We start from the raw sequence: 17,244 nt of genomic DNA, 5'->3' as shown, positions 1-17,244 counted from the left end.
TTGAATTGAATTTACTTTGATGAATTGTCGAGAACTGATAATGATTTTTATCCAGTAGGTTTTTACTGATTTCATTTTTAGTATAGGTGTTTATACATTAAGAGATAAATTTTTTTTTGAATTCTACATTAACAGATAGTTCTAATATGGTTTAAAACAAAAATTTAAAACAAAAACACGTGCAATGCATGGGTGTAAAACTAGTTTGAGTTTTATTCTTCTATCTTTGTTGTTGCATTGCAATTTCTCGTAATTAAATTTGTTTGATTTTTTCCTAATTTGAATTTCATCTACCTTTGTTCGTTGGTGTTGTGTTTTCAATTTGATTTTTATATCAACTTTTGAAGTTTGTGATCAAAGGCATGATGATGAGGATTATATAGGGCAATTAGCAAATGGATTAGTGATTTTAGATTGTCAATTGTGATTTTGACTAAGAAAATTTGGAAAAGAAGTATTTACTGAAAATAAATTCTACAACCTCTAATGATTAATTTTCCTTTTGCAATTACTGTGGCAGAAAATAGTATTGTTCCTACTTAATATGTTTTTGTAGTGCAATTAATTCATATGATTTGAGTTGAAAAAAAAAAAAGCTTTAAAGATGTCAGAAAGCCTATTGAATAAGTTGTTCATTGCATTAAGTGATGCTGAAGCTCCGTTTTGTTTCATCTATACTATATATAATAGCGGAAGCAGAAAGAAATAAGAAGAAGTGTTTTAAAGGTCTTTTTGATGAGTTGTCAACGTAGTAAAAAATCAAAATAAAAAAGATTTAATTAATTAAAAATAACAAATTTATATTTATTATATATTAAACAATTACTAGCCTATTAATTGATGAGTTGTAAACGTAGTAAAAAATCAAAATAAAAAAGATTTAATTAATTAAAAATAACAAATTTATATTTATTATATATTAAACAATTACTAGCCTATTAATTAAAATAATAAAAGACAGTAAGAGTTACATGAAGATGAAAAAACACAAAGCAATGGAAATCCAAAAGTCACAAATAAACTTCTACACAAAGCATGATAGACAGTATCCCACCATTATATTCATTGACCATGATAGATAGTATTATATTTCTGAATATAATGATTCGATTTTTTTCATATGTTGTAGTTATTTTGTTCTCAATTATGTTGTTGTTTTATTTTTATTAAACAATCATTGTTATAGTTTCATCTTTCAGATCCATTTCTGCTGTTACCCAGATTCTGTACCTCTCGCTACCTTATCCATGTTTTCTTTTTTATTTGTCTTTTTTTTCAAACCGATATCTCCAATTGAAGAAATCCGATAGAAATAGAAGATACATAGACAACTAAAATTGGGAAACACAAAGGTGTAAAAAATAACAAGAAATTCTTATGTTTCTCAGGGTAATTATTCGATTTTTTTTCATATGTTGTAGTTATTTTTTGTTCTCAGTTGTGTTGTTTTTTTTTATTTTTATTAAACAATAGTTGTTATAGTTTCATCTTTCAGAGATGAAATTCCATATATGTTGGTACCCATGTTCCATACATCTCGCTACCTTATCCATGTTTAATTTTTTATTTGTCTTTTTTTTTCAAAATGACTAAAATAAAGATTTTATATATTACATTCTTTTTTAGTATATGTTGCTAGGTGTTATCGTTTCGATTGTTAACTCTAACTAAAATTTAGATTTTTGGCTTTATATGAACTCAATTGTTAGCTTTAATTGAAGTTAGATTAAATTTTCTAATTCGGAACCTGTTGAAATGCACTCATTTTTTTAGTTTGAGTTTATCTAACTGATATGGATTATATTTTTTTATTTTTATGCATTTTGATAAAAGTAGAGTACTAATTTATGCTTCGATAATGGAACGTGACACGTTATTCATATTACTCCGTTAAATCAGAGTTTAACGTAATGATATAAATTACATGTCACGTTCCGTTATCGCGACCTAAATTGATATTTTTTTTAAACATTAAATCTATATTAGTGTTATTTTATGCGTGAAGCCTAAATTGATACATCTCTAAAAACCATAAATTTATTTTGGGAGCTTATCTTTCTATAAATAAATGGTAGAAAAGTATTAAAAAATTTCAAGTTGAGGTTTTGAAGGTTAGGGTGCCAATAGACCAATTGTATCAAGTTTAAGGGTAGTTTATGTATTAAGACTATTATAAAACTAGAAGCGCCCTATTTAGGCATTTTACATTGTCTTGTTACATGCTGAATTTTTTGCTTCACAGCGCTCTCGCTCAATGTTCATTTATATCTCAGGTGCTTTCTCTTCTTTTCTCCAAGATTCTCTTTTGATTGTTGCTTCGGCATCTCATCTCATCTCATCTATTGTTTTTTTTTTTTTTTTAATTTTTAAAACCATTCTGCTCATTGTCTTATGCACGCCCTAGAAACGCGGTAACGGAAATAGTGCAATCCTCTCTCAACTTTTGGGATTTAAACCCTAAAGCGCCCATTTTTTCCTTTTAAGGAAATAGTTTATTGTTTCATGGATATGATTTCTTTTCTTTGCTATATTCGTCAGTTTATCTGTTTGTGTAAATTTTCTTAAGGGTTCAGATGAATCAGGAATTTTAACTTGAGGGTTTTTTAGTGATCAAGGCGTTCAATTGGGATATTTATTTATTGATTTATAGGCTTCTGCATGCTTTTTGTCCGTAGTTGATGCGAGTTTTCAGTTTTGCATTTTGCTTCTTGCTTCTTGAGGTGTGATTTATTCATAATAGTTGGCTGATGATATTATTATGTGGGACATTTTCTAATTTATGTCACTTGTATTCTAGGCTGATGATATTGATGCTCACTTGACTTGAAGCCAAATTCGTACTGAATAATGGGTTTTGATAACGAGTGCATTTTGAATATTCAATCTCTGGCTGGGGAATATTTTTGTCCTGTTTGCCGTCTACTAGTCTATCCCAATGAAGCATTGCAGTCGCAGTGTACTCACCTATACTGTAAGCCTTGTTTAACATATGTTGTCAGCACTACTCGTGCCTGTCCCTATGATGGGTACCTGGTGACAGAAGCAGATGCTAAGGTTCTTGTCTCCTTCACAATATGGTGTTTGAATGTACAGATATTATCCTTGTTTACTTGCTGATGCACATCTTCTTCCAATTGCTTATTGCAGCCACTTATTGAATCAAACAAGGCACTGGCTGAAACCATCGGCTTGATAACGGTCCATTGTCTATATCATAGGAGTGGATGCACGTGGGAGGGACCTTTATCTGAGTGTACTTCTCATTGTTCTGGATGTTCCTTTGGAAATTCTGCTGTCGTATGTAACAGGTGCGGAGTTCAGATTGTGCACCGACAAGTGCAGGAGCATGCACAGAATTGTCCTGTGAGTCTAATAGGGATTTTTTACTTACTATTTTCCCAACTGGGTTTGTTGGTGTTTGCGTCATCACTAGGTTGCTTTTTATTTGAATTATAGGTTGTGCAGACCCAAGCTCATGGTGAGGGTACCCAGGAAGCTGCTGCTACAGGGACAACAGCTGCTGGTGAAAACACCCAGGCTGCCACTCATGTTGGAACCTCTGTTACTCAGGCTCAGCCTTCTCAAATCATGGCATCATCAGTGCATGGACATGATCAAAATCAACAAGCAAACCCGACTACGCAGTCCCAGTCTTCAGTACAAGCTGCTGTGCCCACTGCAGAACAGTGGTATCAACAGTATCAACAGTACTATCAGCAGTATCCTGGATATGACCCATACCAGCAGCAGTATCAGCAATACAATCCTTATCAACAGCCTTCAGCTTCACAACACCCGCAAAGTCAGGCTTACATGCAGCCTGCGGCAGCTCAGCCACAACCTCAAGTTCAATCTCAGGCTCCGCTGCAAACCCAACCGCAATCACATCTTCATATGCAGCAACCTGGTACTCAACCTCAAAGCCAGTCACAAGTCAATTCACAGCAACAAACTCACTCCACGACTCAGCCACAATCTCAAATCCAATCACAGACGCACCTTGCACCCCTTGGGCAACAACATCTGCAGGCACCAACACAGCCACTAACCCACCCTGTCCAGCCTCCCGTGCAAGTACACATGCCTCCATATCAGCAGCCTCAGTCACAGATGCAGCATCAATCCCAAGTGCATACCCAGAATACTGTTGCTCAACCTCTTTCACAAGGTTTGCCACAAACATACGCTCAACAACCTGTACAACCTCCTCAGCAGTCCTTTTCTTCTCAATCAAACCAGCTTGTGCATCCTCATCTTCAGCCTCAGCCGCAGTCACAGCATTCTTCAACCCATGCAGTGACAGGCCATCATTCTTATCCACAATTTCAGTCTCAGCAGCAAATGCAGCCAGGTGGCCCACATATGTACCCTCAAGGTGGAATTCAACCACAGTCACAACATTCTGTGCAGGTGCAAAATCAGTTCCTTCAACAAGCTCCTCCATTACGTCCACCACAATCTCATGTTCCAGTTCAAAACCCTCAGCAATCAGGTATGTATCCTTCACCTGGTCAAGTCCCTGATGCTCCTCCTTCACAGCAGCAGCCAGCGCATTCTCATGTTAATCAACCTGGAGTTCATGTCCCTCAACGCTCTGTTATGCAATCAGTGCAGCCACCTAGTCATCTTCAGTATGCGCAGCAGCAACTGCAGCCTTTTTCAGGACAAGCACTGGGTTCAGTTCAGAGTCATGTGCATCAGCAAGGTGCCTATGGACATCAAAATCTGCATGTGCAGTCTCAGTTACGCCCCCAAGGGCAGCAGCTTTCTCATGCATACCAACATCCACATCAAAATGTTGCATTACCTCATGGTATGCAACCACATCAAACCCAAAATCTTGGAGGAAGGCCTATGACGTCTCCTAACGGAGTGCTAGCACAGCCACATCCTTACTCATCTGTTGGTGTGCAGGGAAAGCCAATGCAGGTTGGTACAGGCCAGCAATCTGGCAATACTCTCATGACTAACAACCCAATGCTATTGTCTTCAGAACAACATTTCGGGGTGACTTCAAGATCATTGCCTGAGAGACAAGGCAATCACAATCTTGAGAGAGGTTTAGAAGCCGAGTCATCCTCTTTGAACAATAATAAAAGGAATCCAAAAGATTTGGATGTTCCCCCTGGTCTTGATGCTGATGCAAATGAGGTAAAAAAAGTAAAAATGGAAAGTGATATTAAGCCCTTGAATGATGAAAATAAACCCATAAATGAAGCCAAGGATGCTTCAAAATCACCTGCTGCGGAAAACGGAGTACATTTACTTAAGAAAGTGAAGGATGAGCCTGCCGATGGAAACAGTGACCAGAAAGATGTTTCAGTTGCTGACAATAAACAAGTGGGACTTTCTGTTTCAGAAGACAAAGAATCTCATGGTGCGCATCTGTCAAAGACTCATCCATTGCAGGAAGGCGACCGTATTGAAGACCAAAGTATGAAATTGCAAAAGGACAGAGATCTGACTCCTCAACCTACTGGGGGGTTTTCTTCATATGGTCAAGTGCATGAGAGCTTGGTTCCCATTGCTGACCAAAGAAAACAACAGCCTCCTTCAATTCCTCACGGGCTGACTGCCCTTCAAAGGCCTGTTGGGTCCTCATCATTACAAGCACCTCCTGGATCCTCACATCATATGCAATTTCCAGGGCATTCTTCAGCTCAAATTAGGCCTTTTGGGCCTGGGAATATACCTCATTTGGGACAACCTATGAATTCACTGCCTGAGCATCTCCAGCAACCTTCACACAAGCAGCCTCATGGTCCCGAAGCTTCACCTGGGATTGGTGGTCCAGGTCCTACTTCAAACTTTGGGAGGGGACAAGGTCATTATGAATCTGACATGTTCCCAAATCATAGACCCATTTATGCAGATGACAGGAGACTGGATCCACTTGGGCAGCAACCTGGAAAGCATTCAAGTGCAGTGAGAATGAATGGGGCCCCAGGGGTGGACTCCTCTCTGGGACATGGGTTACGCGACGATAGGTGGAGGCCTTTGCCGGAGGAGCATATGAATCCCTTCCCTCAGGACCCAGCCCGGCGGATTTTTGAGAGAGGAGAGTTTGAAGAAGATCTCAAGCATTTCCCCAGGACTTCTGATTTGGACAATGATTCTGGTAGAAAATTTGGGGGCCGCTTTCTTTCCTCGAGACCTCTTGACAAGGGGCAGCATGGTCGGAATTATGGTTCTGGGATGAAACTGGAAGCACTAGGTGGCCCTGCACCTTCAAGATTCTTTCCTCCTTATCATCATGATGGTGTAATGCACCCTAATGAAATAGGTGAAAGACCAATTGGTTTTAATGAAAAAACTGCTGGTGGGCAGCCAGATCCTACCCGGAATCATGATTTTTTTGGACCAGTTTCTAGATTTGATATGGCCCCTAGGAGTCCACATCGAGATTATCCTGGTGTATCCTCTCATAGATTTGGTGCTCTTCCGGGTCTCGATGAGTTTGATGGCAGGGAATCACATCGATATGGTGATTTATTTCATGGCAATAGGTTCCCAGTTTTGCCCAGCCATTTGCACAGGGGTGAGTTTGAGGGCCCAGTTCAAGAAGGATTTCCCAGCCATTTGCGCAGGGGTGAACATCATCTGGGAGAGCCAATTGGTTTTGATGGGTCCCACGGTCCTGCTCGAATGGGAGAATTACCTGGGCCTGGGAATTTCTTTCATCCACAACTTGGAGAACCAGGATATAGGAGCAACTTTTCCCTCAAGGGATTTCCTGGTGATAGTGGGAATTATCCAGTTAAGTATCCTAATTTAATATGTGCCTAGAAATAATATTGATTGTACATTTTCTTAAATTTTTGTCTTCATAGCTGATGTGAACGTTCTTAGTATATGTACCAAGTTTTATTCTGTCCTAAGGGCAACTCATTTCACTTACAGGGAGATTTTGAATCTTTTGATAATTTGAGGAGAAGGAAACAATCTAGCATGGGATGGTGTCGAATTTGTAAATTGGACTGTGAAACAGTTGAGGGCTTAGACCTGCATTCACAAACCAGGGAACATCAAAAGAAGGCTGTGGATATGGTTTTGACAATCAAACAGAATGCAAAAAAGCAGAAAATGTAAGCCATAATGGATTCTTGTTATGCAAGTTTTCTGAACTTTGGTTTTGGAAGAATCTTATGTTACTGCATTTGTTTGCTTTGTTTTAGAGCTTCACTTGATGATGTGAGCAAGTCAAGGAATTCCAGTTTTGAGGGCAGTCGGAATAAGAATTAAGTTGTGATGGCAACTTGCATGTGGATCTCTTTTTCTCATTGCTGAGAAAGGATTGAGTTTGTTGCTTTGGTAATATTTGAAGTCGGTGATGTAGTTGATTCAATCTTCCATGCATTTTGGTGGTTTGCTAGTTTTGCCATTTCAGGTTGCTACCTTGTTAAAGGAGATGGTTTTCTGACATGAAGTTCGGTGGCAGTTAAGTTTGTTGGTTTTTGATTTTGAAGTCTATAATGGAATAGTTTTTTTTAGTATTAATTCTATTTACTTAAAAGCTCTTTAATCTTATCAGTTTGTGCATGTGGTGGTTCCATTTGTTTTAGAGATAGCATTTTTTATATCAATATTGATATTTTACGCGATGGCCCTACCCTATGAGATGTTTAAACATTTACACGGATCGAGGCGCTTTAATGAAATTTAACTTTGTGGTCTCAAAATCTTGCTTCTTTTATTTACTTATCCTGCCTACAATTGACAAGACATAGCACATTCACAGCATTTGGAATCTCACTGTTTGAAGATGAGAATCTTGTTGTAGTGGCAGTCTAGGATTTGAATAGTTGTTATGATTCTGTTAATTTCTGATAGAACTCTGACATGTGATGCTGAAAACTCTTCAATTAATTGCATTAGTATGTGAAATACTGTTTCACTTGTTTAATGATAGCATTGTTTTTATATGAACACTGGGGATATTTGATGATGGCTTTGAACAACCAAAACGCCTTAAGACATTGCAAACTGTTGAATTGCTACTCTTTTCTTAGCCAACCAGTAGTTGAAGACGATAAAACTATAGTAGATTATTACCTAGGGAGATTCATTGTGAAGTGACTGATTATGAAAATGAAGCTCCATGTTCTAATTGTCATTCAACTTATGCTTGAATTGACTATTACAATCCAGAGTGAGGTTAATGTTGGAGGAATTTGTTTCCTTCAATTGCTATATCCTTAGAGGTTTTGCTTGACCATTTATTTTTAAGGAATAAAACGAAAGATATTTTTCAATATGATGAGCACAATGATGCCTGTTCTCTAAATATTTGTCAATAATTGCCACCACATTTAGAATTAATCTCTGATGCAATTTAGGTTGAGATTTCCCTATAGTTCTTCAAACTTCCAAGGATTCAATGATGTAGGTTCTCCACTTCTTAGGAATTAGAAAGCTGACCCAAATTTTAGATTTGATGGCCAGATGCCTGAAAAGATTATGCTTGATAGTTGTGCTGTGTAAGGTATTTGACTCACTGATTGACTAAAAAGCTGACTATATAATTGGAGAAGTCAGTTTGCGTGGAAGTCCATTTATTTTGGATTATGTACTATCTGGTGGTTCTTATTTTGCTATTGCTATAAAAGGAATCCGTGTTTCTGTATCTGCTTCATAGTTTTGGAACTTAGATAATGTAGGTACTAGGTAGCGTGTTGAGATTTAACCTTAGATTTCCAGAGTGAGTGCTTTTATAGGGCTACCAAAGAGTACTAGCTATTAGTTAGCACTGACCTCCACAAATCACGTATTAAGCTATCAACTTTTGAACATCTAAAATCAATTATTTCATTGAGGATTATGGACTGCAAATTGTATAGTATCAGCTTTTAAACTTCTAAATTCATTCATCTAATCGAGGATTGGGTCTTGAAAATTTATTGTCTAATTTCATGTTATATTCAGTGAAAGTGCTGCTTTTCAGTAGCATTGTTTCTAATCCTAAACTTCTAACTAGTTTTCTTTAATATGAGGCATTTTATAATACTATTGCAATTCACTTAATATGTTAGTGTTGATTTTTTTTTTTTTTTTTTTTTCATTTTTGGTGAATTTTTTTAATATTAGATTTTTTCAATTCGACCTGTCTTTATACGGCTGAAGCAGACGACATAAAGAGTGAAAGTTCAGCAGAAAGGCTTACTCATTCATCTATTTTGGATGTGGTAAGATTTGTTCAATGTACAGATATATATATATAAGTAGTGCATTTATGCTTCTTAGAAATGATGTTCATGAATTTATCTTTCTCAGCAGTTGGAGGTTTGTCAAATAGGTTGCTATCCTTTGTGATGAAGTTCTTGACAGTAGAAACTATATTTAGATGGTCTTAGAAACCTAAAGAAAGTTAATAGGGGTTAAAAACTCAAGACTCTTCTTTTAGAATAATTTCCTTTTTGCTATGATGTGGAACTTGGTTACTGCTTTCACATTATACCTGACACAAGATGCATCTTTTGCTGCTTACTTCCTAATAAGATATCAAACTTATTTAGACAATTTTTATCATTTAGATTACACTTGCGAAGTTTTACTGTTTTTCCCAATTGAAGTTAGGGTTAATTATAGAAATTTCCTGATGGTAAGGTTAGCAATAATATGTTTATGAAAATATAAAAATTGCTAATCCATTAAGACAAGATTGGATAAGTTGCAATTTTTGTGTGCAAATGATACAAACTACGCAAAGCATGCTACAATACATAAAACATAATATGGAAGTAACTTAAAAGTAAATTATAGTTGAATAATAAAGATAATTTCAATTTAAACCCTCGATGAAGAGAGACTAACACTAGTAGAGGAGTTTGAAAAGAATGTTATTAGCAAAGATATGTTGTTATATATTGTAACAACAATATGGGCTGTTTTATGATTTAGAAAAGTGATCCAAAGGAAAATATGGTGGATGAGATTTATGTTATTAAGGGGTAACATTAATCCTGTAGGAGAGAAGCAGTGTTCAAAAAATTTAGATGATGAACATGTAGAATTTATCCTCAGCTAGAATAAAAAAATTTAGTTTACTTGTAATACAACTTTGTAGTAAAAATGTCCAATTTAACTATTTAAAAACAAATATAACCAAAACTGAAAACTCATATGCCTTGTGCTCCTGACGAGGTGCAAGCTTAAGCTCAAAAGGCCAGTGCCTTGCTAACGGGGCATCATTTGAAATAGCAAGTTATGCTGAACTCTTTTTGTTGGGCTTTCCTAGTGCTTTTTCTGTTTTATCCATTAGGCTTTTTGATTTTGCCTTTTCTGTTCGTATATTAATAATTGAGCTTTGTTTTATCCCTTACTTTGGTTTGTTGCTTAAAAATACTGATTTATATAAATGAAAAACAAAAGTACATTTTGTGAAAATTGCCACAATATCACCAAAGACTGGCATAGTTTTAGTTGAGCTTTTTATTGTCATTGACTTGTATATATCATGTCAAGATGAACATGCAATATTTTAATTTATTCTGGAATGGTTGGTAGTATTTGAGAACATGTCAAAGAAGTAAGAACAATAAGGGCGGCCCGGTCGCATTACGCGTCCCCGCTGAGCGAGGGTCCGGGGAGGGGTCCCACCACAAGGGTGTATTGGGGGCAAGCCTTCCCTTGCCAATTTAATTGGCAAGAGGCCGCTCCTAAGACTCGAACCCGTGACCTATTAAAAGAAAAATAAAAAATTAAGAAATTAATTTATATAAGTTCAAAGTATTTTAGGTGAAAAAACCAAGTTTAGAGGCCCAAATATAGCTCCAAGGGACAATGAATAACATCTAACCAAAATTTTGCATCTCCCGGAATTAATAAATTAATCACAAGAGATGTGATAGTTTTTGCTCATTCAATGAAATTCAGGTATTATGCGCATACCAATATGTTGAGTCTTGAACAATAGTTGTTTCATTATAACTTTGTTCTCAAAAGGTTTATATTTGTTTTAATTTTGAACAATTATATAAGAATTCAAACTTTAAATTGTTATGTTTTGAACTAATTGCATTTTTTTTTCTTGTGTTTTATTAATGTTATACATTTTTTGGCACAAGTTCAGCTAACCCTTTTTTAATACAAAAATACTAGTTTATATTCAGAACATTGCACGCGGATTGCAATAATCTTCAAATTCATAATCTATGTATGATATGTATATCATATTGTGCATGTGTAATTTTTGACAATATATTTTTTTTTATATTCGAGAGTGATATGAGTTTACTCGGAATTGAGGAAAATATGGTAGTGGATAGGACGGAGTGGAGGGAGCGAATTTGTGTCGCTGACACGACTTGATTTCACGGTTTTATATGATGGTTCATGTTAGCCGACCCGAATCATTTCGGGACTAAGGCTTTGTTGTTGTTGTTGTTGTTGTATAGTTTAATATTTTATGAGATTTGGACAAGTCCTTTGATTATAGGAGGATTAATATGATTATTTATTTAATTTAACAGTTATATATGTGAAATTAATCAGTTATATTTCTAACCACACAAATGAATTATTTGAATAACCGAACTCTAATAAAGTTGTATAGTATTTGATTTGAAACAAGTAAATATCAAATACTCGTCAATAATTGCGAAACAAGTTATTTTAATGTTAGGTTGGAAATGCAAGTTGAAAAGTGTGAAATTGCATATGGATTAGTTTCTATATTGTTAACTGCAATTATTTTGATAGATTACTGTTTATTAAGTTAATTATTATAATTATAATGGATAAGTGAGGAACCGATGTATTTGATAAAAGTTAGGTGTGGCACCATTGAAGATAGGGAAGGATGTTCAAGATAATTTGGATATGTTCAACACTGGCCTATTGATGCTCTCTGCATAAATGTGAGGATAAAATTCGATGTAGTTAAGAAGGGTAGAGTATTACCGATATTAATTAAGATACAGATTATTTAGAATGATCTGCTGTTAGTAGATCTTTAAGAGGATCTTACAATTAACATGAATGGATGGAGAAGAAGGAAGAAGGCTTGGTTGTTGTTTAAGTGAAGTAGAAGAAATATAATGTATGTTAATTAGATGTTCTTAACTTTATGTGTTAACATCATTGGATGTGTGTTAATTTGAAGCTATAAATACAAAGTATCACGAAAGCACAGTAGAAACAAAGTAAGCTTAGAAAGTTTTTATATTATTTCATTGAATATAATTTTCTTTACAAAATCTGCCCTAAAGTTTCTTTATGTTTGATGTGGTACCTCTCATAATCTTTTCTAGTTTTTGCATCTATAAACATGAAATGTGTTGCATCTAAATCTAAAAATGATATATTGGAATTGCAAGTTTAGAAGTCTGAGGTTACAGATAGTTTTTACTTTGTTAATTGTTATTTTAATTCTATATGTTAGTATTTAGACAATACTAACATAGAAAAATAGAATTTACATAGGAGGATTGAGTAAAAATAAGGATATATTTAAATTAATAATTTTGTTAATAAATTTCAACTGTAAACTGTCATTGTTCCTAAGATTATGTTTGTAGCAACGATGTTTTATGTAAGTAAAAGTAATGCACGGTAAAATTATTTCAAGTTTAGGACTAGTTTTTAAATGAAGTATTCAAATGGTTGGAAGTATTACAGAGATTAATACCGTACATAGTTTATTTGCACTTATATGTATGGTATGTATGTTTTTTCACTATTTTTTTTGTGTGCCTTTGTTTTACTTCTTTGGTTATTATTTTTATGCTTGTAAGTTTTTACTATTCTGATTGTAAGAGTACTCCTGGAAAACAAAAATCTCATAAAAATGCAAGTACCATACTCGTAATTTATGTGCCAAAGACACAGGGAAATCATAAGTTTTTAGTTAATGAAATAATATTACACTTTGACATGCTACATTTAAAATTGTGAAATCAAGCAAGGTTGCTTAGTTTTTGGATTGAGAAAATATGGCGATGAGAGTGTTTTAAGAGTCGTATTCTTGTAATCTAACTTAGCTTTGGTATTGTGGGTGCAAAAAATATTGATATTTAATGGAAAGTATTGTTGAACCTTGAGAAACATGGAGAGAGATCATTATTCCTTCTCGGAAAAATGCAAGAAAATAAGAAATATATTATCTCAAGTGCTATTGTTTGCACATGGCAAGTAGCAAGGTGAAATACAAACAAAAGCTGCCTTATACTGCACCTATTCGAATCAGGAATGCCTTGGCTGCCCAATTGTGAAATAGGCGTAATATTGCTGCAAATATACTAACGAGCAAAATGGTTGAATATTTAGTTGAATATTTAAGGAAAACAAATTAATTAAAGTAATAATATTGATTGTTTTTTATATCAATTTTTGAATTTTTGCCTTGTGATTTCTGTAAGAATTTCTTATGCTTCAAAATTTCTTTCTCATCTTCATATTGCAAAAACTGGGGCTTTACTTGAAGCTAATGGAAGCTTTTACCTACGTTGGATGCAAACTCTGGACTTCAAACTGGTTGTTGGTTCTGTTTTTTCCAGGTTTGTTGTTTTTATTCTTGAGCACCATCCATTGACTTGAGAACTCTTCTTTCTGGTGACTTTTCTTCGTATATGCCCTTAGGGTTGGTTGTTCCTTGCTGCTTTTCTACATATTGGCTGTTATGTAGATTTGGTAAAGGTGTATATGATATCCTATTTCTTTATTTTGCTGAAATACTTGCATGAACAATTTCATATTGATCAAAGGCCTGAGGCTCAAAAGGTGCTAGGCTTCAGGCATGTGGCCTCAAAAGCCAAAAGGCGAGCTCTTTTTAAGAGGCTAGCGCTTGAGTGCGCCTAGCGCCTTGCTTGAGGTGCGCCTAGACTCAGAACAACCCAAGAAAATGTTGTTCCATTTTGAAGAGTTTAGACAATTGCAAATGGAGATTTTAGTCTTGATGAAAAGTAGTTATTATACTATTAGTTAATTAAGTTAGGATTTGGTTGAACTTTATTCTTTAGATTTGATTTTTTTTTAATTATGAATTATGATTATGTAAGAGTTAGAAGTTAATTTATCATTAAGATCATGGATAATTGGATATGATTTAGTATTTGACTATGTGTTGCATTTTAGAAATGTTATGTGTTACTTGCGATTTTATGTATTATTATTCTTTAGTGCGTCTTGTGCGCGCTTGAGCCTTGTGCCTAGGCTCCTGGACCCCCTTGCGCCTTTTTAATAACTATCCACAAGTTACAATGTAGATAATAGTTTTGCTACGCAAAAATTTCACTAATTATGGATGTACGAGGATATATGTTTTTGAGAAGTGCTATGGTCTCTGGGGGCATAGGCTCCTCTTTCTTTTAGGTTGAGATATTAGTGGTTGAAAATAAAAGGAACATTGCACAAAAACATAAAGTATGGGTGATAATTGGGGTTGGGTTTAGTTTTGATAAACTAGATGGTTTTTGACATTGAGAAATAAGACATGGGAATAAGACAGAAAGGATTGAAGGAAAATATATGCATTTGTTCAGAGTTAGTGGTACTATGTGAAACCATATTCATTGTTCACTTTTGTGGTGTTCTTACCTATGAGGTTTTACCTCTTACATGTATCAGAAATTATAATTCAGTTGAACTTGAGAACCACCTTGATGGCTAAGATGTGTTGAGTGAAAATGAAGCTTCTAAAGGAGAATGCACATATAAACAATAGGGACATAAATGAATAGCAGCTTTTGGAATTAAAAGATGTTACCAAAAATATTCACAAACATTCAAATGACTTTAGTTAAATTTCCTTAGGCCGAGTTGACGTGGTTTTTAAAGCTAACAATGGTTCAAGTGTCTGTATGCAAGGAACAGGGGCCTGCCTTGGTTGCAGTTTTGGCTATAGGGAATGTTGCTCAATCATCTACTGTTTTTCAGAGGGAAAATGTTGAAACTCTTTTCCCATAGAATTTGGATTTCTGTGTGTTGTGAATTTGTGGTATAACCAATAATTCTGTAAGTTTCCTTTTTCCTTCATGCTTTACCTGCAATTTCATCATTATAAATACAATATGCATGGTCGATTGCTCTTCATGGAATCACAAAAGCAGAACCTTTTAAGAGTTCAAAAAAAAAAAAAAAACCCTCCATTATATGGCCACTATGCCTCTTTTGTAGTGCTACTAAAAATTTATGATAGGCGAAATTCTAAGCCCCATTCGTTTCTTTCTAGCTTCTCCTCCATTTTTTTATAGAAATATTACAAAAAATAGTTTCACCAAGAAGCAAAACCAGAAAGGATGCTATTGACTAGGGTTCCAAATGAGCTGAGCTATTCATGAGTGGTCTAGTATTTGGTTCGATAAAGATAGAAGCTCGATCGTTGTTCGATTTATAAATAAGTTGAGCTTGAAGATGATGAAGTTCTGCTCAAAAGTTTGCCAGCATGTTTGATTATAGGTTTATGAACAAGCTTATGAGCATGCTCAATTATAATGTTCATGAATATGCATTTAAGTTTGGATCAATTATTATCTTAATAATAATAATTCTACTAAGGGGGAAATGTAAAACAACGTAGTTTTGGGTCCAAAACTATATAGGTTTATGTTAAAAAAAAATTCAAATTAATATAATTAATGAACATAATTATATTGTTCGGGAATAAAGGTCATGAATTGAATTAATGAGCTACTTGCGAGTAAAACTTGTAAACAAGCTCACGAACTGCTCGTAAGCAATTCACGAGCAGAATGTTGAGCTTGAGTTTGAGCTCGTCAATTTTCTAACGAGGCGAACCTAAGCAGGTTAAAGCTCGGCTCAATTACAGCCTTACTATCTACATGACTACTTTTCATGTAGGTGAAACCATCAAATATATTTATAACAAATATACATTTTATATATACACTGTTGGAATTTTAATTAGTGGTAAACAACATATTTATATTGAAACTTTAATTAGTGATTCCCAAAGATATATACACTTTTTTTAGTTTTTGCTTTTGTATGAAACCTTAAATTATATTAAAGACTAAACTTCCCCCGCTGGAAGTATGTGTATTAACTTTTACTTTATTTCACATTTTACACTTTTGATAAAATTTTTTGTTTTTTCACCCAAAACTTTACAATTTTATGGGTGACCTATGGTTGACATGTCAATTTTGGTCATTCTGACACATCACCAATTTTGACAAAGTGGAAAACAGGTAATCCAATTTTGACAAAGTGGTTAGTGTGATGATATTATTTCCTTGATTTAGAGAATGTGTGAAAACGGATTTTCTTCTGGGTTCTATGATGAATATAATTACAATGTGGTGATCGGTTTAATCAAACATATTAAAATCCAGGTTCTCGGTAAAATTTTATGCTCGTAAATAGATATTATTTCATATGTTCGCACCATATTTTTGTGAATTTTCTCTAATTTTTCTGATTTTTTTTAAAAATTCTCGATACATTGTGCTCCCCCTCGAAGTGCGAGGTGGGATCTAGGGATGGCAACGGGTAGTGTACCTGCGGGTACCCGGTACTACCCGACCCTAATGGGATTACCCGTACCATGTATAAAAGGGTATGGGACGGGTATGGGATCAAAATCAATGTTTTGAAAACCGGACCGGATGTTGAACCGGTGAGACAATTGGTTCAAGGTTCAATAGGTTCAACCGGTTCAACCGGATAAAAAATAAATAAATATATATATAAAAAATAAAATGACGTTTCATTGAACATAAAATTAAAAATTTCATACATATAATAAACAATTCTTAAGTTAACATATTAATTAAAAATTAAAAATTCATACAGATAATATAAAAATTCATACAGATAATATAAAAATTCACACATCGGTAACCAATCCTTAATTTAACACATTAATTAAAAATTCACACATCTAAAATCAAACCCATAGTTTAACACAATATTAAGATTAAAATTAAATTAATTAACACCAATTATTAAAGAGGTTGTTCTCTACCTAATTTTTAAATTTTTTCCTTAATTCAAAATGTTTTTCAAAAAATGGCAAAAAACCAGGGTCAATCCGGTTCACTGGTTCAACACCGGTTCGCGGTTCAACTCCGGTTTGATGCGGTTTAATATAGTTGAACCTGTATAGCTAAAACCGGACCGGACACTTGACTGGTTCGCGGTTCGACCGGTTCGATCGGTCGGTCCGGTCCGGTTTTCAAAACACTGATCAAAATCATTACCCGTTAGGGTAATGGGACGGGTATGGGAATACCCCCTAGGGTACCCGGTACCCGTCATAAAAAAAAAATTATATTAATAAATATCATT

The 17,244-nt window shown here is 34.7% G+C and overlaps 1 protein-coding gene across 4 annotated transcripts; it reads left to right on the top strand.

The window, feature by feature from the left end:
- Positions 1-2,167: 2,167 nt before the first annotated feature.
- LOC136232374 (uncharacterized) lies at positions 2,168-15,483 on the top strand. 4 transcript variants are annotated; one of them, XR_010690476.1, is made up of 9 exons: positions 2,168-2,273; positions 2,798-3,054; positions 3,148-3,363; positions 3,457-6,756; positions 6,901-7,085; positions 7,176-7,437; positions 9,085-9,182; positions 13,421-13,493; positions 14,809-15,473. XR_010690476.1 is itself a non-coding variant. In XM_066021491.1 (6 exons), the coding sequence occupies exons 2-6, from the start codon at positions 2,848-2,850 to the stop codon at positions 7,240-7,242; spliced, it is 3,975 nt and encodes a 1,324-aa protein (XP_065877563.1). In that variant the 5' UTR covers positions 2,168-2,273; positions 2,798-2,847; the 3' UTR covers positions 7,243-7,490. The 4 variants fall into 4 exon arrangements, 1 of the variants encoding a protein (XP_065877563.1); XR_010690475.1 differs by having other exon boundaries at positions 13,421-15,483; XR_010690477.1 differs by lacking the exon at positions 2,168-2,273 and adding an exon at positions 2,429-2,720 and having other exon boundaries at positions 13,421-15,483.
- Positions 15,484-17,244: the final 1,761 nt, after the last annotated feature.

This window comes from Euphorbia lathyris, chromosome 6 (genome assembly GCF_963576675.1).
Source record: "Euphorbia lathyris chromosome 6, ddEupLath1.1, whole genome shotgun sequence".
Lineage (NCBI taxonomy): Eukaryota > Viridiplantae > Streptophyta > Magnoliopsida > Malpighiales > Euphorbiaceae > Euphorbia > Euphorbia lathyris.
Note: the sequence above shows the minus strand (reverse complement) of the source record. Positions and strands in the feature narration are given on the sequence as shown.

What these genes read in the sequence shown, in the direction of transcription:
- LOC136232374 (XM_066021491.1), top strand. Translation starts at nt 2,848, where the DNA reads ATGGGTTTTGATAACGAGTGCATTTTGAATATTCAATCTCTGGCTGGG. An exon ending in TGACAGAAGCAGATGCTAAG is followed by an intron (nt 3,055 to 3,147) that starts GTTCTTGTCTCC and finishes TGCTTATTGCAG; the next exon opens with CCACTTATTGAATCAAACAA. An exon ending in GTGATAGTGGGAATTATCCA is followed by an intron (nt 6,757 to 6,900) that starts GTTAAGTATCCT and finishes TTTCACTTACAG; the next exon opens with GGAGATTTTGAATCTTTTGA.